This window comes from Rhinatrema bivittatum, chromosome 1 (genome assembly GCF_901001135.1).
Source record: "Rhinatrema bivittatum chromosome 1, aRhiBiv1.1, whole genome shotgun sequence".
Taxonomy (NCBI): Eukaryota; Metazoa; Chordata; class Amphibia; order Gymnophiona; family Rhinatrematidae; genus Rhinatrema; species Rhinatrema bivittatum.
In genome coordinates, this window is record NC_042615.1 from 261,885,356 (window position 1) to 261,908,141 (window position 22,786).

Consider the following 22,786-nt stretch of genomic DNA (forward strand, 5'->3'; position numbering starts at 1 on the left):
AATGCAACAAAAAGTGGCAGAACTAAGAGTAATGATAGCTCAACTAGAAAAACAACATAAAAAAGAGTGACTTCTAAATTACTGCTGCAGTTGGAAAAGTTATGATCCCAACTTATTCGCTGATGTTGGATCAGATTAGTTATCAATTGATGAGGGTTAAGCAGACCTAGTGTGAGCAGAGATACAAAGCCTCAAAACTTCTGGCAGTTAAACTCAGGGAGCAGATAGCGCAATTACAAGTTCAGGGGATAAAAAGAAAAGAGAGGTCCATGGAACATGATCCTTGTCGATTTCTTCAGAGATTCCAAGAGTTTTATAGAGATCAATATCGCAATGAGGAAAATATTCATGATGATAACATAACCACATATCTAGCAGAAGTACAATTACCCAAAATAACACCTGAGCAACAAGAAATGCTAAATAGAGACATAGCAGAGGGCGAGATTGGATTAGCTATTAAAAATCTAAAACTAGATAAATTGTTTGGTCTAGATGGCTATATGGCCCACTTCTACAAGTGATTTTCAAATCTCTTGGTTGAGCATCTTATTAGGTTAATAGCTTGTTGGGAAAAAATAAACTATCACCTTCTATGAGATTGGTGAGTATTACTGTTATCCCAAAAAGCATGTAGAGATAAAACTATTTGTGGGTCGAACTGGCCTATCCCACTATTAAACAAAGATGTAAAAATATTAACCAAAATATTAGTGGATAGGTTGGCGAAAATCATGCTGCAATTAATTCATGAAGACCAGTCGGACTTTATACTGGGGAAGAGCATTTCAGATAATATTAGACGTGTTCTTAACCTCATATAGGTTTCAGGGGAAGTAAACTAAGATGCCTTACTCTTAACAACAGATACCATGAAGACATTTGACAGAGTACACTGGCAATTTATGTATAAAATTATGGAGAAATGCAACCTGGGCTCCCAGTCTTGTAATGGATTAAAAAATGATATGATGTTCTCCAAGTTTGTGTTAAGGTCAATGGGGGAGACTTTGGACCAGTTTATGTTGGAACAGGGCGTGAGGCAGGGTTGCCCATTATCTCCATTTCTATTTGCACTTGTCATGGAACCTTTAGCAGAGCACATAAGGAAAAATGGAAATATTAAAGGGATCCACTAAGCACAAAATCTTGCTTTTTGCAGATGATTTCATGTTCAGTTTAACCAACACCTTGACATTTTTACTGGTGTTAGTAGAAGAATTCAACCATACCGAAATGTCTCTAGATATAAGGTGAATATGAACAAATCAGAGATTCTCAGCTTGACTACGTCTCAGGATTTAGTACAGCCACCTACAAGACAGTTTTCCTTTTAAATGGGCAACAGATTGTATTAAGTATCTAGGTGTGCGAATAGAAAAAGATTATCATCAACTGGCTAATTTAAATTATACACACGTACTAAAGGAAATCATGTCAGACCTACACAAATGGGGTAATTCCAATCTCTCTTGGCTAGGAAGGAAAGCAATATTAAAGATGAATGCACTACTGAGCTGTGCTATTTGTTCCAAGTACTTCCAGTGACTATTCCTAAGAGGAACCTGCAGAAAATTCAGAATAAATGTTGCATTTTGTATGGCAACAGAAGGCTCCCAGAATTGCTAGGAAAGTGATGTATTTACCTAAAGGATGGGGGGACTGTGAGTTTTGAAATGTTGAATGATAACATCTGAGTGCCGTGTAAACTTAATAACATTGAACATTGGTGACCTCTAGTGGAAGCTAATAAAATTGCAACTAACCTTATTTAACCATCATATTTTGAACGTACAAAAGCAACCTCCTCCAAATTTGTTATCCTTTCAGTTATTTCATACATTTGACAGACTGCTTATTTTACTTATATCTCTTTGAGAATCTTTTTTTCAGGGGAGACAGGTTAATATCTGTTGTGACAGGGATCTTCTACAAACTCAGAATTTTTTGTCACTTCCTGGGAGAAGTAGAAGACGAGAGACAGGTTAGTACATTTTAAACTGGAGACACTGCTGGGATTCTCCATTCCTTGGAGAAGATCAGAACACACCTATCACAAAGCCTTTAGCAGATATGAAAACCAGCATGTGATGTAGTGTCATCACTCTGGTGAAGGGATTGGAAGTTTGGTGTGATTTGAGAGGGCTAATGTCACATGAAATGTCATGGTCTATAGGTACTCTCTTGGATAGGATAGTAAGAAAAGAACATGAGATTACTCTAGCAAAGTGCTGGCCAAATAGACTCCATATTTTTGAAGGTAGAAAGCCAATTTGCTTTGACAACCATGAGGAAAGTCTGAGATCTTACCTAAAGGAGAACCTGAAAGATGTATTGTTACTATAAAAGGAAACATGCTACAGCTGCTACGTCTATGGATTTTTAGTTGAGACTGGGAGATATTTTGAAGCAGGATTGAAGAACATTAGTTGATTTACATTCTTTGGTGAATAATACTCCTGCATCAATGGGATAAGGATCCAGTACCATTGATGTTTACAGCCTTATTCATGTCATGGGACATACTTTAAATGAGATGCTGAAGAAACTTCAAAGTTTTTACAGTTATCAAAGCTGTGCTGTGCCTTCTGGAGATGATGATTACAATGACCTGGAGGAGTTATATAACCCATATCCTGCAAAAATTGATTAGTGGGAATTATTAGAAAGGGAATGGTGAATAAAACGGAAAATGTCATAATGCCTCTGTATCGCTCCACGGTGAGACTGCACCTTGAATACTGTGTACAATTCTGGTTGCCACATCTCAAAAAAGATATAATTGCGATGGAGAAGGTACAGAGAAGGGCTACCAAAATGATAAGGGGAATGGAGCAACTCCCCTATGAGGAAAGACTAAAGAGGTTAGGATTTTTCAGCTTTGAGAAGAGACAGCTGAGGGGGGATATGATAGAGGTGTTTAAAATCATGAGAGGTCTAGAACGGGTAGATGTGAATCAGTTATTTACTCTTTCGGATAGTAGAAAGACTAGGGGGCACTCCATGAAGTTAGCATGGGGCACATTTAAAACTAATCGGAGAGAGTTCTTTTTTACTCAACGCACAATTAAACTCTGGAATTTGTTGCCAGAGGATGTGGTTAGTGCAGTTAGTGTAGCTGGGTTTAAAAAAGGATTGGATAAGTTCTTGGAGGAGAAGTCCATTACCTGCTATTAAGTTCACTTAGGGGTAGATCTTAAAAAAATATGCGATTGCGTGCTTTTGTTCGCGCACCAGGCTCGAACAAAAGTACGCTGGGTTTTATAAGATACGCGCGTAGCCACATTTGCGCTGCCTGTTCCCTCCGAGGCTGCTGAAAGCAGGTGTAACTTTGCGCGCGCCGGCCGGCAGCCCCGCTCCGGGTTCCGGTCCCGGGGGCTGGTCCAGAGGCCTCGACCACGCCCCTGGGCCGGTGCCACGCCCCGGGCCCGCCCCCAACACGCCTCCTCCCCGCCCCTTTTCCAAAGCCCCGGGACTTACGCTCATCCCAGGGCTTTACGTGCATCAGCGGCCTATGCAAAATGGGCGCGCTGGCGTGCGAGGGCCCTGCGCGCGTAAATCCGGAAGGATTTACACGTGCAGGCCTTTTAAAATCCGCCCCTTAGAGAATAGCCACTGCCATTAGCAATGGTAACATGGAATAGACTTAGTTTTTGGGTACTTGCCAGGTTCTTATGGCCTGGATTGGCCACTGTTGGAAACAGGATGCTGGGTTTGATGGACCCTTGGTCTGACCCAGTATGGCATTTTCTTATGTTCTTATGATAATGAAGAGGAAGTGAGTAACTGAAAGCTTAAAGAGACCTACTGGAAATATTATCTTTTCCATAAAGTCAGGTAATCCTGATGCTATTGTTTTATGCTGCATTATTTTTTTGCCAGTACCGAGACTAGGAAAACATTTCCTACCAGTTATGGTCCTATCTTATAGTCTGAATAATTTAACCTAGCAGTTTATCCATAGGAAAGGCCTTGAAAATAGGAGTGAATATTGTGTAAGAATGGAGCAAGCTATTAGATGAGGTCCTCATCCTGAAGCTAGACCTAGATTATTGCCTAGGGCAGGCTATGGTCCCAGATGTTTTTCAGCTGTTGTAGAAAATCCATGAGGACAAATAGTGAGCTGCATGTGAGAGGAACAAGTTGTGCATGAAAAGAGTTGTGATGCCTGACCCAACCAAGAGAGAGTCTACCTTAAACAGTGATGGTTTCAGTATTTTTTTTAAAACTCCCTATGCCTTTGCAAACCATTAGCTTATTGTATCAGGAGTTTGCTTTTATTAGTCTATGAGTAATGAGAAATGTGTGCTGTATTACTCTGGGGCCTCTATTTGTGGAGAGCACATCCACTTTATTACCTACTGAGAACAGATTTCCAGCTCAATTTTTGCCCAGGAAGGGAGAAAGACCAAAATAATCATGAAAGGACCTTTTATGTCTTGAAACATTCTGAGAAAACAGCACAGTTCCCTGAATGTTTTAGGATAAGAGTTGAAATAACAAGGACTGAGTAAATGTAGCATGGTGTGAGCTTGAAGCTATTTGAGTTGCCCATTCAGTGAACATGGGACAAAAATATATAACCATGATCAAAAATGAGGCTAGTGTGAAGATTAAGGTACTATAAAATGAAGTCCACTGAGCACGATAGATGTTAATTAGAGATGCAAATATGCTATTCTCCAATGTTAGCATATACATCAGATAAAAAAAATACTGGAAATAAGGTGCAATTATTTAAATCAGAGCAAGTGCATAGACTACAGCTTTCTTTCTGAATCCATATTATAGTGCTTTTATTTTCATGAAATTATACACAGCAATTAAAAATAATTGTAAATGACATACTATAAAAATAGCCTGTTATGGACATTACACACACACACAAAGTCCTTATTTGGGGTATCACATAGATGTGGTTAAAAATACAAAAATAAAATTCAGGGATTACAAAATATATAAGGTATAATTCAGATGTGGACAGGAATGTAATACAATATTTTTAATATGCTGTAGGGTTTAAGGAATGGGAAAAAAAAAAAAAAAGGCAAGCAAAGGCAGTGATGTCTGGAAAACAATTTTAACAACTGGAGAATTATTATACCAAGCTCTGCAATCACTAGAGTTGTGCACAGGCATTTAAAAAAAATTTTCTGGTTTTTTTTTCCCAGTTTTTTCCTTTTGTTTCTTTTCAACAACTAAAAAAGAAATAACATTTTTTTGTGGTTTTTTTTTAAAGTCCACAGCAACCCTGCCCCCATTCCTATTGCCCCCCCCCCATTTCTTCACACACACACACACACACACACACCCCACCACGTTCCTCTGGAGTAGGAGCAGAAATGATCCAAGTTCACTGCTAGAAATGGCACCAGTAGACCAAGGCTGGAGCCATTGCTAATAGTTGACATACAAAATGGTATTAATCAGACTCCGAAGTGCCCGGGGATTGTGCCTGTTCCATGAAGACATTTTCGACTACAGGGTAAGATAGTGCAGGCTGGGGGAGAGGAGGGGGCAGAAGCAGAAGGGGGGGGGGGGGCAGCCGTGAGCATTAATTAAAAAAACAAAAAGAGCCAAATTGTGTTTTCCTTTGTTTCATTTTAAAAATGAATCGAAAGGAAATGGGAAATTTCTAGCAACCACATAAATGTGTTTAGTGCATTACTATTATACTTGGGCAGTCTTTGCTGAAACTATTTCCTCCTGTTTAATGCAGCAGGAGAAAATCTAGTACATATAACTGAGTGAAAATTTGGCATATTGCAGTATTTCCTCATATGGATTACTATTATTGACATTACAGTGTTCTAACCCTCTGTAAGAGCACACATTGTGCTGTCCTAATCTGTTGTCAGTATAATGAATGTAATGCACTGCCCAGATCACAGAAATGCCCTTGTTTTCACTTTTCCATTTTTAAATTCTGCTGATGCCTTATTTATACTTAAGCATCTTTCATATATATTCACTAATATTTCTGCACTAGCGTATTTTAGTTTTGCAGAATCTGATGAACCTTTACAGCAATGTTTCAAAGTCTGAAAGTTGATATTTACAACATTGTCCACCCAAAGTAAGTCTATTACTGACAATGCCCTGGGAGACAATATGAAATGGAGAGGAGAGTAATTTTAGAACACGACGGCCACAAACTAAAAGAAAGCAGCCAAATGAAGGAAGGAAACTGTAAGGGATCCTTGTCAGATGCTACACAAGATAAAATTAAAATACAAACATTTTTGCAGTATCTCTCCTTTACATTTTGATGCTGACTCTGCGACAGTGATTTATTTAAGATGTGTACTGTACTTTTATGAACTATGTCAGATTGCTTCAACATCTTCAGTTTCATAAGAAATGCATTGTCTTCTTGTCACTCAATCTAAAAGCCTTTTTTTTTCAGGGTGAGAATTTCCAAACACAGCCTGAATTGAAACTCTCTCTTCTAAAGAAGAAAGACAACATCATGGTTTAAAAAAAAACAACAACTCATCTTGTAAGCTTGAGATACACGTTATACGCCTTGATGCAATAATTCCTTCTTTGGAGAACTGCTTGCATTTATTTCTCCATTAGTTGGAAAGGAAATCTATTGCAGCTCTGACTGTCTTTGAGGCTTTGACATCCAAAGCTGTGACTTTGATCTCTGTGTCTCCAAACTGCATGCTGGCTCTAATCTCCCGCCGGCCCTTTTTGGGGCTGGACTCATCCAGGTCTGACAGTTCAAGGTTGATAGTCCCACATTTCCTTACTCCAGGATCTGTGATGTAGATGACATCATCAGTAGAGCAACAATAAATGTTGATGATGATTTTTCGTTGCCCAAGCCTTGCAGGACAATAGCTCCGCTGAACAACCTCTCCCAATGCCACCGACTGATCCACTGAAACAAACTTGTCAAAGATATCAGTACACCAGTTCTTCCCTTCTTTAACTAGTAACTTTTCCTTTGGATGTTTTCCTTCAACAAATTTATTGAGCACACCTACTCCATAGGTCAAAGGTGAGCGCCTAACTCTTACTATGGTGGGGTCAAGGCCAAAGAGGACTGCTCCTTTGAGAATAGTGAGTCCAACATCTTGAGGGATTATAACACGACAGATGTTGCCGAAAGCTGTTTGCACAGCATGCTGGAGCATGGGAGACTCTGCAAAACCACCGACTAAGAACAAGAACTTGATACCATTCACATCTGGCTTCTTCATGAGGTCATCTAAAACATGAAAAATTAATTGAAAAAGAAAGTTAAACCTAACATCAAGTTATTCCTATTACCTGAAAAAATATCAACATTCAATGGGTAAAGCACATTGTTCACCATTTGAACAATAGTTTCACATACAAGTTTTCAAATATCAAATAACAAAGGAAAACGCTCCAGCACTATGGATACTATTCTTATTGTTACGTCTGGTCTAATGCAGAAGGTAAATCCTGTGAAATAGTATGGCTGAGGAGGGCTAGTGCAGGAAAAAGCAAAGCAGGCAAAAACATGCTTTCTATAGCAGCAAATTTCAGCTAATTCATACCCTAAGATTATTGAATTGTGGCTAAACTGAGTAATATTGGAACAATGGTTGAAATGGTGGTTGATCAACAAAGTGACTTCCTGCAAATCCATTTTGTGTAGTTAATAAAGTAGTAGGAAAAGAATTTGCTGTCATTTCTGATGTAATAGTGCTTGATTTGTACTACTTGTGTAGACTGAAATGATCAGACTTCCTAGGCCTGGCAATGTGCTTCATCCTTGGTCTTGACTAGATTGTGAACTCTACATAGTAGGGACTGCCTCTTCTGTGCATCTGCACAACTCCGTGTAAGTCTAGCAGCACTACAAAAGTGACGAGTAGTATTGCAGTAATAATAATAACCAAGAGAGTTTTGCTAATCCTACTCAAAGTGTTTTGGGATTTTAAAGTAGTGTATTACTTTTCCTATGAATAAAAGAATACAAAATCCCAGAAAACTTTGAACTGAATGCGATAAAAGCTGAAAACAGAACTATAGAAAAATAATCTGCTTTTCATGAAATTACCTGATCATAATATTATAAAAGAATATTTAAATGTACGGATGTGGCATGTATCCATCGAAAGAGCAAAGCAAGATTTATTTTTCATGACATATTGCATGAAAAGGTTGATCTGATATAACTATTAACAAACGAAGTCTTTAAAAGCATGTGATAAAATATTCAGCATGTGTAAATAAATATTTCACTGTTATAATATGCTGATCAATACTGATTAAGTTACCTGTGTTAATGCTGTTTCCCTTAAACTGTATTTCTATAGTGGTCTCTGTGTTATGATTATTTTATGACAGGATTCCATTCAAAACACATAGGGGTAGATTTTCAGAGGGTTACACGTTACGCGCGTAACCCCCGAAAACCTACCCCAACCCCCCCCCCCCTACGCGCGCCGAGCCTATCTTGCATAGGCTTCCGGCACGCGCAAAGCCCCGGGATGCGTGTCGGGGGGGGGGGGGGGGGCGTGTCGCGACCGGCGCATTATCGGGGGTGTGTTGGGGGCAAGACACGGCTGGCGCATCATCCGGGGCGGGGCCGCGGGCGTGGTTCCATCCCAGGGGCATTCCGGGGGCATGGCCGCGGCCTCTGGACCAGCCCTGGACCGGAACATGGCACGCTGGCAGCCGGCCCGGTGCACGCAAGTTACACCTGCCTCGAGCAGGCGTAACTTTTGCGACAAAGGTAAGGGGGGGGGGGTGTAGATAGGGCCAAGGGGGGTGGGTTAGGTAGGGGAAGGGAGGGGAAGCCGAAGGAAAGTTCCCTCCGAGGCCGCTCCGATTTCAGAGCGGCCTTGGAGGGAATGGAGGCAGGCTGTGCGGCTCGGCGCGCGCAGGCTGCCGATTTTGGGCAGCCTTGCGCGCGCTGACCCCGGATTTTAATGGATACGTGCGGCTATGTGCATATCTATTGAAATCCCGCGTACTCTTGTTTGCGCCTGGTGCGCGAACAAAAGTACGTATGTGTGCAACTTTATAAAATCTACCCCATAGGACTTAATTTTTTAATATTGTGCATGTTAGCCAGCAAATATGTGCATAAATTACACTAATTTTGAAAATGCACATGCGCCAATAAGTCCACTGAACTTCAGGCGCACAATTGTATCTGCTGCTTATTGCACGGAGTTTTGCCAAGAAAATGTATGCACATGCTTTTTAAAATCAAAAAGTATGCACAAAAATACCAACCTTTCCCAGACTGCACCTCCTGGAATGCCTCTTTCCTATGATGGTAATTTTAAAACGAGCGCCCATACACGCACATATTTTTGCGCAATCAAAGATACGTTGGACTTTTTAACCATGTGCGCACTTGCGCTCGTATGATTTAAAACACTCCTATCTCGCATAATTTTAAGAGGTTACTCGAGCAAAGCTACTTTGCATATCTTCCATAGGACTTGTCAAGCTTTTACACACAAATGTCAGTGGATTTTAAAACATGCTTGAGCGAGGAACATTACCAGTTTTCTAGGTAGTCCACCAGTTTGTCCAGTTAACAGCGAGGTATTTTAGACCCCTCTGATTCTTCATCCTGCATGCTGCCCAGTTGACTTGGACTCTCACCCTCTTCTATGAGCTCTAAAACTTGACATCTGCAGAGTTGCTCCTCATCCGGAGCAGCAGTAAAGTTACCTGGATATCTAGCTTATCAGCCCGATTTGAAAAGCCCTACACGTGCATATACTGGGAGATAGGTGCGTGGCCAGGCCTCGAGTAGGTCTCCTGGTATGTGCCAAAGACCAGCTTCAGCAAAAAGGGGCAGACCAGGGATCGGGGGGTCTGGGTGGGGTATGGGCGGGGACGGCACTGACCCGCTGAAGCGTGCGCTGGCAGGCAGCCGGCACGCGCGACCTACTCCTGCTCCGGAGAGCAGGAAAGTATATAGAAAAAAAAAAAAAGATAGCTAGAGGCGTTGTAGGGGTCGGGGCAGATAGGGGAAAAGGGAGGCAGGTTAGCTAAGGGGTTTTGGAAAAGCCCTACCGCATCACTGCATGTATCTTAGAAAATGTATTCCCCTTACACGCGTGAGTCGGCACTCGCGTGCACATGTGCGTGCCGATATAAAATCGGGCGTGCGCGTGTGCGCGGGTAGCAGATTTTTATAACATGTGCGCGTCAGCCGCGACAGGGGGGTTGTGTATGTTAAATATCAGTGTTAATTTTTTGAGCACTTGTTCCCAAACCTGCCCTGTGAAATTTTTACTCGGTGAGGTTTATGGAATATCCGCAATGAATATGTAGCCCTTGTCCAGGTCGGCTCTATGGGTCCAGAGACCAAGAAAGGTTCCATGATCTCCCAGGATTCCTGCACAGGGGGGAAAAGTCAAGCTTTTCAAGGACCTTAGATTTTTGTTTTCTCTGGGATTGCTCTGCACACCTGTTCAAACACAGGGGGGAAAAAAAATCATTCCTCACTGTGTTGTTCAAAATAATCTTTACTGCATAAATGGTGGCAGGAAAAATCTAAGTCCAAAAGCACACTATAGAGTACGAGTAGTGCACCAACAGCAAAGAACAAAAACTCCAGAACCATTCAGTCTTTTCTCAACTCTCTGCCAAACAGGTAAGCGGCTAGGACAGCTCTGGTGACCACTGTTACACAGCTTTTCCTTTACCTTTCATCTTGGCCCCCCCCCCCCCCCCCCCCCCCCCAGTACCTTTCGGGTAGCTGAATCATCTTCTCTGCTCCTTTCTTTCTTCTCTTAATGGAGCACTGGGCTGATTTGCTTGATCAGGCTGCACTCTGTGTGGATTTCCCCGGTTCCAGATGCCCCCTCTGATTCCTCCCTGGCACTCCAGCAGAACGCCAGATCTTGTTTTCCCCTGCATCATATGAGTGTAGGGACTTTATACATCCTCTCAGATGGAAGTGGTAATCCTCCACAACACACCGACACTACACTGATATCACTTTAGGGGCAAGGTCTGGATGAGACCCCCTGATGCACAACAAGGGCACTCAGACCAGCTGGAACCACTGTTCACATTTTTGTAAAGGGCAGAGCTAATTTTAGGGACAAAATCGGGCACCCCATCATAACTATGTTGCACAATGAAACCAGTGTGTGCAATTATATTTCATGCATATTCATTGTGGATATTCTGAAAACCTGACCAGCTGGTGTCCCTGAGGACAGATCTGGTGACCACTGTTACAGAGCTTTTCCTTCAGTCCTGTGAGTACTAATTGCAGTGAGGCTCGGCACTTCATCAAATTATGTTGATGGAGAAATGTCTTGTAATTTTAAAACAAAGTATGCACTGTAATTGTACAATGGTGGTAACTTGCCTTGTTTGCTCCTCCCTAAAATGTAATTAATGCAGCTTCGTTTTCCATGACAAGTCAGTATTCTCAAGATCCCACTTTCCTTTGACGAGAAGCTGAGCAAACTTGCAAATCTTTCAATTGACTAAAATAATTGCAAGGGAAACACATTCTATCCCAGACTCCACATTAATATTTAATTTCCCAGTTGCGCGCTCATTCAGAGATAGAACATTTTCAATTTAAAGATAGTAAATGTCTCTCTTTTAAAGTATCCCATGGAGATATTCATCTCTTCAAAACCCCAGGCCACTCTCGTCGTGGTCTTTCCATGTGAAAACATACGGTGTGCATTTCAGCTACAAGTGCCTCACATGAACACAGAGATAAATGGGATTTATGGGCCTTTCTTACATAATTGATCCTTTTATAATTGCTAGATATTATTACATACTTTGGGACCTTTGTCTTTTTCCTGGGAATTTATCAGCATTTATTATAATGAACAACAACAACAACAAAGAAAATCAGTGGAACAACAAGTCATTTTATTTCATTGTTTTTCTCCCATTTTTGTTCATTAACACTGATAAATTCTCAGGGAAAAAACAATAATGGAAAATGAAGGGCCCTATTTATATTATACCAATATATTCTCTTCTTTTGACCTGCAGTTTCCTCCTGCTCCTTTGGACTTCCAGGTCAGTCGGTACCAGTGTTGTGGTCCTGGCAACAAGATCTTTAATTCACAAGTATCTGGGGAGTTTTCCCCTGTTTCTATCCCATCCCTCCTTATTGTTGTGTTCGGCTGGTCATGGTCCTGTCCCGCAACCAGCCATTTTACCTTGCTTCCCGGGCCGCAGTGGGCCTCCCGATGCCAATGGCAGGAAGATGCGGTCGGCCACCATGAAGGCCATTGCTCAGCAGAGCGGGGATCCCTAGGCGCATGAACACAACTGGTGCACTCTTAAAGGGTCCGCGGCAGGAAATCCCCTGCAGCGCCCTGAGATGACATCCCAGACCTTCCCTATTTAAGGCCTATTCCCCCAACATCTGACGCCTCGGCAATAGCTCAAACTCTGTAGAGTAGGTGTTTGCAACGCAGTTCCTGACTCTGTCTCTGGTTCCTGATCCTTGTTTTCTGTTCTTGTGTCTCCATTGGTTCCTGTCTCCTTGTCTGGTGATTCCCGGTTTGTCTGCTCTCTGTTGTCCTGCCTTGTCTTTCTTCCTTCAGATTTCTCTACGGCTTTTGGACCTTGGCTTGGATCCGGCTTCTTCTTTGGTATTCGATTCTCTTGGACTTTGCTGTATTGCTGCCTGCCCCGACCTCGATTTGTCTATTTCTGCTGTCTACTGCCTGCCTCGACCTGTGCCTGAATGGACCTGACTTCTTCTCGTTGGCCTTCTTCTTCCACAATGGATCCTCCTTCATCCAGAGACCTGCACCTAAGTCCAGCCGGACCCGGCACCCAAGGGCTCAACCTACGAGGAACGTGGGCTGGTATTGGTAAAGTCCCTGTTGTGCCTCTGCTCCAGCCAACGCCTGCCAACAGCGAGGACCTGCAGGGCTTCTCCCTGCGGGTAACGCTAACCTCACCTCGGTCCAAGGGTCCACAAACACAACAGATTGTCGAGGTCATGGACCTGGTGGATCTCTCGGGTCTGCAGGTCATTCCTGGCCTGGCATAGAAGATACAGCAGCAGCAACAATTAGTTCCTGCAGCGGCCATTGCCATGCCTACTGTTTACCTACTGGTACCCCTTTGGTAAGCGAGGGACCCCAAACAGTGCCACAGATTCCTAAATCTGTGCTTCATGCATTTCCCTCTCCAGCCTGAACAATTTTCCTGCTACACCATTAAGATCACCTTTATCGTCTCCCTCCTGGATGGGAAGGCCTTGGCCTGGGCCTCTCCCTTGTGGGAATGTGGAGATGCCCTTCTCCAGGACCTACAGCAGTTTGTTAAAACCTTTAAGCTGGTGTTTGATGAGCCCAGCCATCTGGATACCATTGAGTCTGATCTTCTGCACGTCCGGCAGGGCACTCGCCCCCTGATGGACTATGCCATCGAATTTGGCCACAGAATTAAACTGGCGATAAGATAGTCTTCAAAGCATCTTTCTGGAGGGACTCTCCTCACAGATAAAAGATTAACTAGATGCATGGGAGCTTCCTGAATCTCTGGACGCACTCATCGATCTGTCTCCAGCAGCAGGCTTCGGAACTGTGAACACTGCAAAGACAGGTTATGCTTGCTCAGTCCTCCTCATGCCCTCTCACTTTGATACCCCCTTCAGTACCGGCAACGACCTCTGCCACTGCATGAATCGAGGCGCCCATACAGCTCAGCTAGAGTCACCTTGCTCCAGAGGAGAGGCTTCATCACCGCACCTTGGGGATCTGCTTCCTCTGTGCTGGGAAAGGGCATCTACCGGAGCATTGCACTCAGAGGCTGGGAAACTAAAAAGCCTAGGAGCCAGTGTGGAGATGACCCTAAGCTTTACTACTCTTAGATCCCAACTCACCCTTCCGGTGGTGATTGCTCTGGATAACCATGAATTCTCCACATTGGCATTGGTCGATTCCAGTGCAGATGGGAACTTCATTATGAAGGCCCTTGTGGATCATCTGAAACTGCTTGTGGTCCCCCGAGAGACACCCTTAATCATCTCTTCGATCTACAGAGATCTACTTCCAGAGCAGATCGCCCTGGTCACTGCTCTGCTGCGTATCCGCATCGGCATTCTACACGTAAAGAAGATAACCCTCTATGTCATCGAAAGGCGGTGCACCCCATTGTAATAGGGTTTCCATGGCTGCAACTCCACTCCCCTCACTTCAACTGGGGAACACTTCAGTTGAGCTGCAGTCCTCGCTGCCATGATTCATGCTTTCTTTCTATCAAGCCCCCGCTGACTGCTCCTCTAGCCACGACCTCGTGGAGGTTGCCCCTGCAGTATGCTGACTACTTGGATGTGTTTTCCAGGAGCAAGGCAGAGCTACTGCTAGCACATCGACCCTTCGATTGTGCCATCAACCTCATACCCGGCACCACTCCACCATGAGGGAGGGTATATTCCTTGTCTATCCCTGAGACCAAGGCCATGTCCTAGTATATCAAGGAAAACCTCAAGTGTGGGTTCATCAAGCCTTCCACGTCTCCTGCAGGGGCGGGATTCTTCTTTGTGTCGAAGAAGGATGGTTTGCTATGCCCATGCATAGATTATCGGGGTCTGAACATGGTCACAAAGAAAGACCACTACCCTTTGCCATTCATTTTGGAACTTCTTGATTACCTCCGGGGAGCCAAGGTATACACGAAGTTGGATCTCTGGGGGGCATATAACCTTGTTCGTATAAAACAAGACGACAAGTGGAAGATGGCATTCCACATGCAGGATGGTCATTATGAATATCTGGTAATGCCCTTTGATCTGTGTAATGATCCGGCAGTATTCCAAAACATGATGAATGAGATCTTTAGGAATCTGTTGTATGTCTGTGTCATGAGCTACCAGGACAATATTCTCATTTTTTCAAAGGATCTTCGATCCCACTGCCAAGATGTCTGTCATGTCCTCCAGTGTCTACATGTCAATAAACCATACACTAAACTAGATAAATGAATTTTCGAGAAGGAGGGCCTACCCTTCCTAGGATACATAGTTTCCAGCTGTGGCTTCCAAATGGATCTGGAAAAAGTGAGCTGCATCCAAAACTGGGCATAGCCTATGGGCCTCCACGCATTGCGGAGATTGGTGCACTCTTAAAAGGCCTGAGGCAGGAAAATTCCCATGGCACCCTGAGATGATGCCCTAGGCCTCCCTATTTAAGGCCTCCTCCCCCAACATCTGACACTTTGGCAATAGGTCAAACTCTGTAAAGTAGCTGTTTGCCATGCAGTTCCTGTGCTCTGTCTTTGGTTCCTGATCCTTGGTTCATGTTCCTGTATCTCTGTTGGTTCCTGTCTCCTCATCTGGTGATTCCCCTTTCATCTGCTCCCTGCTGACCTGCCTTTTCTTTTTTCGTTTGGATTGTTTTTATGGTTTTGGACCTCGGCTTGGACCCCACCTTCTTCTTTGGTATTGGATTCTCAGCTGACCTCAGACCTCCTAGACTTTGCTGGATTGCTGCCTGCCCCGACCTCGGTTTGTCTACATTTCTGCTGTGTGCTGCCTGCGTTGACCTCTCCCTGAATGGACCTGTGTTCTTCTCGCTGGCCTTCTTCTTCCATGTTGGATCTTCCTTCATTCAGAGGCCTGTGCTTAAGTCCAGCTGGCCCCAGCACCCAAGGGCTCAATCTGCGGGGAATGTGGGCTGGTACTGGTGAAGTCCCTGTTGAGCATCTGCTCCAGCCAGCTCCACCTGCCGACGGTGAGGACCTGCAGCATACTTTCTCCAACAGTGGCCAATCTAGATCACAAGGACCTGGCAGAACCCCGTAAAGTAGATCTAATTCCAGTTATTCACTCCTAGGGATAGCAATAGCTTTCTTTAGTCTATGGACTTTTCCTGCAGGAAATTGTCCAAATATCTTTTAAACCTTTCTATGCTTGATAGTGCGCTGAATGAAAAAGGTCTTTCTGTGATCTGTTTTGAATCTGCTTTATCCCCTTGTTTTAATATTATTTGAAAGGGTAAATAATCATCCTTTATTTAATCATTCCATCCAACTCATGATTATATAAACTTCTATTATGTCCTTTGTCAGTCATCTCTTTTCCAAGCTGACGAGCCCTGGCCTGCATTGCCTCTCATCCTAGAAGAGATGTTCTATCCCCTTTTTCATTTTTGTTGCCCTTCTCTGCATCTTTTCTAGTTCTATGTCTTTCTTTAGATGGGGTAACCTGAACTGCACACAATACTCAAGGTGCAGTTTCTTTTCAGATCATGCCTAACATTCTATTAGCTTTTTTTAACCGCAGAGCCTCATATATGCGTGTATATGGGAGCATGGAAATCTATTATAGTATTTAACAACATAAGAACATGCCATACTGGGTCAGACCAAGGGTCCATCAAGCCCAGCATCCTGTTTCCAACAGTGGCCAATCCAGTCCATAAGAACCTGGCAAGTACCCAAAAATTAAGTCTATTCCATGTTACCATTGCTAATGGCAGTGGCTATTCTCTAAGTGAACTTAATAGCAGGTAATGGACTTCTCCACCAAGAACTTATCCAATCCTTTTCTAAACACAGCTATACTAACTGCACTAACCACATCCTCTGGCAACAAATTCCAGAGTTTAATTGTGTGTTGAGTAAAAAAGAACTTTCTCCGATTAGTTTTAAATGTGCCCCATGCTAACTTCATGGAGTGCCCCCTACTCTTTCTACTATCCGAAAGAGTAAATAACCGATTCACATCTACCCGTTCTAGACCTCTCATGATTTTAAACAGCTCTATCATATCCCCCCTCAGCCGTCTCTTCTCCAAGCTGAAAAGTCCCAACCTCCTCAGTCTTTCCTCATAGGGGAGCTGTTCCATTCCTCTTATCATTTTGGTAGCCCTTCTCTGTACCTTCTCCATCGCAATTATATCTTTTTTGAGATGCGGTGACCAGAATTGTACACAGTATTCAAGGTGCGGTCTCACCATGGAGCGATACAGAGGCATTATGATATTTTCTGTTTTATTCACCATTCCCTTTCTAATAATTCCTAACATTCTGTTTGCTTTTTTGAATGCCGTAGCACACTGAACCGACGATTTCAATGTGTTATCCACTATGACGCCTAGATCTCTTTCCTGGATTGTAGGACCTAATATGGAACCCAACATTGTGTATTTATAGCATGGGTTATTTTTCCTTATATGCATCACCTTGCACTTATCCACATTAAATTTCATCTCCCATATGGATACCCAGTTTTCCAGTCTCACAAGGTCTTCCTGCAATTTATCACAATCTGCTTGTGATTTAACTACTCTGAACAATTTTGTGTCATCTGCAAATTTGATTATCTCACTCGTCGTATTTCTTTCCAGATCATTTATAAATATATTGAAAAGTAAGGTTCCCAATACAGATCCCTGAGGCACTCCACTGTCCACTCCCTTCCACTGAGAAAATTGTCCATTTAATCCTACTCTCTGTTTCCTGTCTTTTAGCCAGTTTGCAATCCACGAAAGGACATCGCCACCTATCCCATGACTTTTTACTTTTCCTAGAAGCCTCTCATGAGGAACTTTGTCAAACGCCTTCTGAAAATCCAAGTATACTACATCTACTGGTTCACCTTTATCCACATATTTATTAACTCCTTCAAAAACGTGAAGCAGATTTGTGAGGCAAGACTTGCCTTGGGTAAAGCCATGCTGACTTTGTTCCATTAAACCATGTCTTTCTATATGTTCTGTGATTTTGATGTTTAGAACACTTTCCACTGTTTTTCCTGGCACTGAAGTCAGGCTAACCGGTCTGTAGTTTCCTGGATCACCCCTGGATCCCTTTTTAAATATTGGGGTTACATTTGCTATCCTTCAATCTTCAGGTACAATGGATGATTTTAATGATAAGTTACAAATTTTTACTAATAGGTCTGAAATTTCATTTTTTAGTTTCTTCAGAACTCTGGGGTGTATACCATCTGGTCCAGGTGATTTACTACTCTTCAGTTTGTCAATCAGGTCTACCACATCTTCTAGGTTCATCATGATTTGATTCAGTCCATCTGAATCATTACCCATGAAAACCTTCTCCATTACTGGTACCTCCCCAACATCCTCTTCAGTAAACACCGAAGCAAAGAAATAATTTAATCTTTCCGTGATGGCCTTATCTTCTCTAAGTGCCCCTTTAACCCCTCAATCATCTAATGGTCCAACTGACTCCCTCACAGGCTTTCTGCTTCGGATATATTTAAAAAAGTTTTTACTGTGCCTCTACAGCCAACTTCTTTTCAAATTCTCTCTTAGCCTGTCTTATCAATGTCTTACATTTAACTTGCCAACGTTTATGCTTTATCCTATTTTCTTCTGTTGGATCCTTCTTCCAATTTTTGAATGAAGATCTTTTGGCTAAAATAGCTTCTTTCACCTCCCCTTTTAACCATGCCGGTAATTGTTTTGCCTTCTTTCCACCTTTCTTAATGTGTGGAATGCATCTGGACTGTGCTTCTAGAATGGCATTTTTTTTAACAATGACCACGCCTCTTGGACATTTTTTACTTTTGTAGCTGCTCCTTTCAGTTTTTTTCTAACAATTTTTCTTATTTTATCAAAGTTTCCCTTTTGAAAGTTTAGCACAAAAGCCTTGGATTTGCACACTGTTCCTCTTCCAGTCATTAAATCAAATTTGATCATATTATGATCACTATTGCCAAGCGGCCCCACCACCGTTACCTCTTTCACCAAGTCATGTGCTCCACTGAGAATTAGATCTAAAATTGCTCCCTCTCTCATTGGTTCCTGAACCAACTGCTCCATAAAGCTATCATTTATTCCATCCAGGAACGTTATCTCTCTAGCGTGTCCCGATGATACATTTACCCAGTCAATATTGGGGTAATTGAAGTCTCCAATTATTACTGCACTACCAATTTGGTTAGCTTCCCTAATTTCTCTTAGCATTTCACTGTCCGTCTCACCATCTGCATGTATTTGGCCTGCACAGATTATAAAATATGCGTATATCCACTCCCAATGTCTTGTCTGCACATATGTTTCAGTACAGGGAAATATCAATGCATGGAAAGCGCATACTTTCTCTACCTATGTTTTAAACATATGCATGTATATTTTATAAACAAGCAAAGATATAACTTGTGCGCATAAAACCCCGATTCACAGCTAGAAGTAGGTATATTTTAAATATCAATTGCACTAGTTAATTAGCAGGTGTAAAATTGTGCAAATAAGTTGCCTAATGTATTTGCTAAAGCTCTTATAAACTAACAACTTGGCCCCTTCCTAGAACATCCCTAGACTGCCCTTATTCTGTGCAGGTAACTGCGATTGCAAATCCAAAAATATGCACGTCCTTCTGATGTTTATAAAATGGCGTACATATAAATATAAGCTACTTATGCACATATATGCTAATTTTACAGGTGTAACTCCTTTGAAAAACAACTTGTTAATGAATCAGATCCCCCAAGCATCAACTCTGAAAAGGATACACAAATAAGGGCTCTTATACTGCTGTTGAAGTTACTCTTCCAGTTCTTAGGTGAGTGCCACACTATGTTCATGATATATTTTTTATTTTAAAAATATCCTGTTTTAATGGTTATGTAATATTTTATTATACCATTTAACACAAATACATTTATTTACATATGGTGTCAATGATGGAATATATTATTTTTCACTTCAGCTTAAATCCTTTGATATGAAAGCATTGCACTGACATTAAATAGTATCAATATACCTATGTGCTGGACAATTTGATGGATAGTTGGCTGGAACAGCTCATTCATGGCCTCAGAAGACATTCTTAGCATGCCCTGGGATGACCATTTCACAAAATTGATGCTGAAAGAAAAGAAATTGTTCATTGGTACAAATTGTTCATGGGATATATAAAATATCATCATGTATTTTATTCTTTCTAATCATGTAAACAACTGTAGAATTCTAGGGCTATCAAATATACTCAAGGTTTTCTACATACCCCCAAATTCTTGTTTTTATTTATTATACAGGAATACTGTTATTACTTGTATTTTGAACATATATAATACCTTATATTCAAATAAGATCCATTTATACATACTATATAGTAGGGGGTGGTCCTTGAAAGCAATAAACAAGTCCAGTTTTCGGGGTATCAATAACAAAAATGCAAGAGATAGATTTGCATACATTGGAGGCAGTGCATACAAATCTATCTCATGTATATTCATTGTGGATATCCTGAAAACCTGGCCTGTTTGTGGCTCTCAAGGACTAGGGTTGGCCACCTCTACTATATAGCTATCATAAGAATAATATTATATCGAAAGCCTGATATTCAAAGAGGGTTCAGCTCCTGATTTAAGACACTTTAATAAAGAGACTTATTTAGGTGCCTATATTCAGCTAGTTTAGGTGTCTGCCTAAGGCGCCTTAAACAGCTGAATACAGGTACCTAAATAAGGATCCTAATTAAAGTACCAAAACTCAGGCAAGGTATGGCCTTAGGCACAAGTTGCTATGCTCACCGCCTGCAGCAGCCCCGCAGTGCGGACCTCTCACCTCTCTGTACAAGCTTCAGGCTCCAGCTCCTCGTCGCTGGCGGCTGCGACGAGGCTGCCAGCCTCGTCGCAGCTGGGCTGCCAGTCTCAACCTCGGAATCCCACCCTGCTCTACTTCCCGGGACCTCCAGCCAGGTCCCGGGAAGACTAGGCTGCCAGTCTCAACCTCGGAATCCCGCCCTGCTCTACTTCCCGGGACCTCCAGCCAGGATGCTTCCACTCCTCAGGCCTCTCTGTGGGCCTTGTGGAGAGACGCTGCTGGCAGGGCCGCGCCCCTCCCTAGGCGCGCGCATCAGTGAATGATTTAAAGGGCCCGCGGTGGGAACCTGGCCGCGGATCTGGATGCTGTCATCAGATCTTTCAGCACATAAATACTCAGGCCGCGCTCCTCAGCGTCGCCTTTGCAACAGGTCTCTTTGGTCTCCTGTTCCTGGTTTCCGAGTGCTCGTTGCTGCAGTACTTTTTGTTCATATTCCTGATTCTCCTAGTTCCCGGTTCCTAGTTCCTGTTCCACTTTCGTCTCGTCTTGTGTTTGATTGACTTCCTGGATTTGACCACTGCTTCACCTGACTTTACCTACCTGCCTTCTCCAAGCCCGACCACTGCTTCGCTTGACTTCGCCTACCTGCCTTCTCCAAACCTGACCACTGCTTCACCTGACTTCGCCTACCTGCCTTCTCCAAGCCTGTTTTCTGCTATGCCTGACCACGCCTGCCTTCTCTGTGCCTTGACCATTGCTACATCTGACCACGCCTCTCTGTGCCTTGACCATTGCTACATCTGACCATGCCTTCTCTGTGCCTTGACATTGCTGCATCTGACCACTCCTGCCTTCTCCGTGCCCTGACCATTGCTATGTCTGACCACGCTTGTTTTCTCCATGCCTTGAACTTTGCTACGTATGACTTCGCTTCAGACTCTCTTGAGTCCAGAGTTCCACGTTGCTTGTTACACCTTCCAAGTGCTACCTACTTCTACTCAAATTTGAGAGTGATGCCTCTGTCCCTATCCTCTGGACACAGACTATTAGGCTTCGGCCTTCCTTTGCTCAGGCACCTTCAGTATCTCCTGTTCCCTGGTGCTTGGGTTTCCGTTCCGCATCCTGTCCGGGATAGGATCACGCCACCTGCTGGCTGCTGTCTCTGGGCTGAACCAGCTACTACTGATACCTAACCTCAAGGCCCGCCTAAGTCCTGCCGGCCCCGGCACCCGAATGTTCAACCCTAGGGGAACATGGGCTGGTATAGGTTAAGCTCCAGTGGCCTCTAGCTTCAGCCCACTCCGCCTGCTGACGGTGGGGACCCATAGGCCCTCACCTACGGGTTGCGTCAACCCCACCTCAGCCCAAGGATCCACCTCCTACGCAACACAAATGCTGGTTATCAGCATTGAGTTCCTAACGTCATTCACTACCCTGGCCCTGCCAACCACTTTTAAGTCTCCTAAATTTAGGGGCGGTGTAATTTCAGGTGCCTACATTTATGAATACATAGTTTGGCTACCATGTTAGCCTTCTGAAAGCACAGAAATAAAGGTTAACAAATAAAAACCTTAATTTCTATAAATTTAGGAAATTTTTAAATTCAAAAGTCTAGATTCCTAATTTTTAAAGTTAGGTGAACAAATCTTTTGACTATTGGACTCATATTGTGTATTCACTTCAAAAACTTCACTAGAGGAATGTTATGGTTGCAAAAAATACATAAAATCAGCAAATTCCAAATTTATGGGCGCCCCCCAGCACAGATGTGCGGGCGCCATGAATAACCGGGCGCCTGATACAACCTGTACGAGTATCTGCCCCCACCATGCCGATGACTCACCTTGGTCAGAGAAAGGAGGGGTTCAACCCACTTCCCCTCTGCGTGGTGCTCGGAATGGCGCCAGCATTGCGGTGCCGGCGCTGCGGGGTGCTGTGTTGCAGTGGTGCCGCCTATGACGTCACTCCTGGCCGATTGGCTTGGCCTCGGGAGCAGTAACATCATCAGGATGTGCCAAAACGCTGGGGCACCCAATTGGCTGGGGCAGCACGCAATATGACATTGGGGGGGGGGGGGGGGGAGGAGGGTGACCTGCAGGAAATTTAAATCCTGCTGGCTCCCCGTGGTCTGGCCTCTTCCTCCTCGACCCCGACCGGAGCTGTTTCTTCCTCCTTCACGCGGCAATCACACTGGCTCCATCCTGGGAGGCCGAGGATGTGAGCTGGTGAATAGTGCTGAATCAGCACTCCCATGCCTTAAAAAAAAAAAAAAATCCCATTGCGGGATTTTAAAGTCCTAAGCTTTACCCCAGTTTCCCCTTAGTC

General features: G+C 43.3%; 1 protein-coding gene across 3 annotated transcripts in view; it reads right to left on the bottom strand.

Moving 5' to 3' along the window:
• Nucleotides 1–4,779: 4,779 nt before the first annotated feature.
• The window catches only part of HSPA12B (heat shock protein family A (Hsp70) member 12B), a 239,122-nt gene continuing 221,115 nt past the window's right edge, over nucleotides 4,780–22,786 (bottom strand). For all 3 annotated transcript variants that reach the window (XM_029594206.1, XM_029594225.1, XM_029594216.1), the window contains 2 exons: nucleotides 19,677–19,780; nucleotides 4,780–7,216 (listed from right to left, as the gene is read on the bottom strand). In XM_029594206.1, the coding sequence (XP_029450066.1) occupies nucleotides 6,576–7,216; nucleotides 19,677–19,780 (745 nt within the window). In that variant the 3' untranslated portion in view covers nucleotides 4,780–6,575. The remainder of the gene's footprint in view (nucleotides 7,217–19,676; nucleotides 19,781–22,786) is intronic.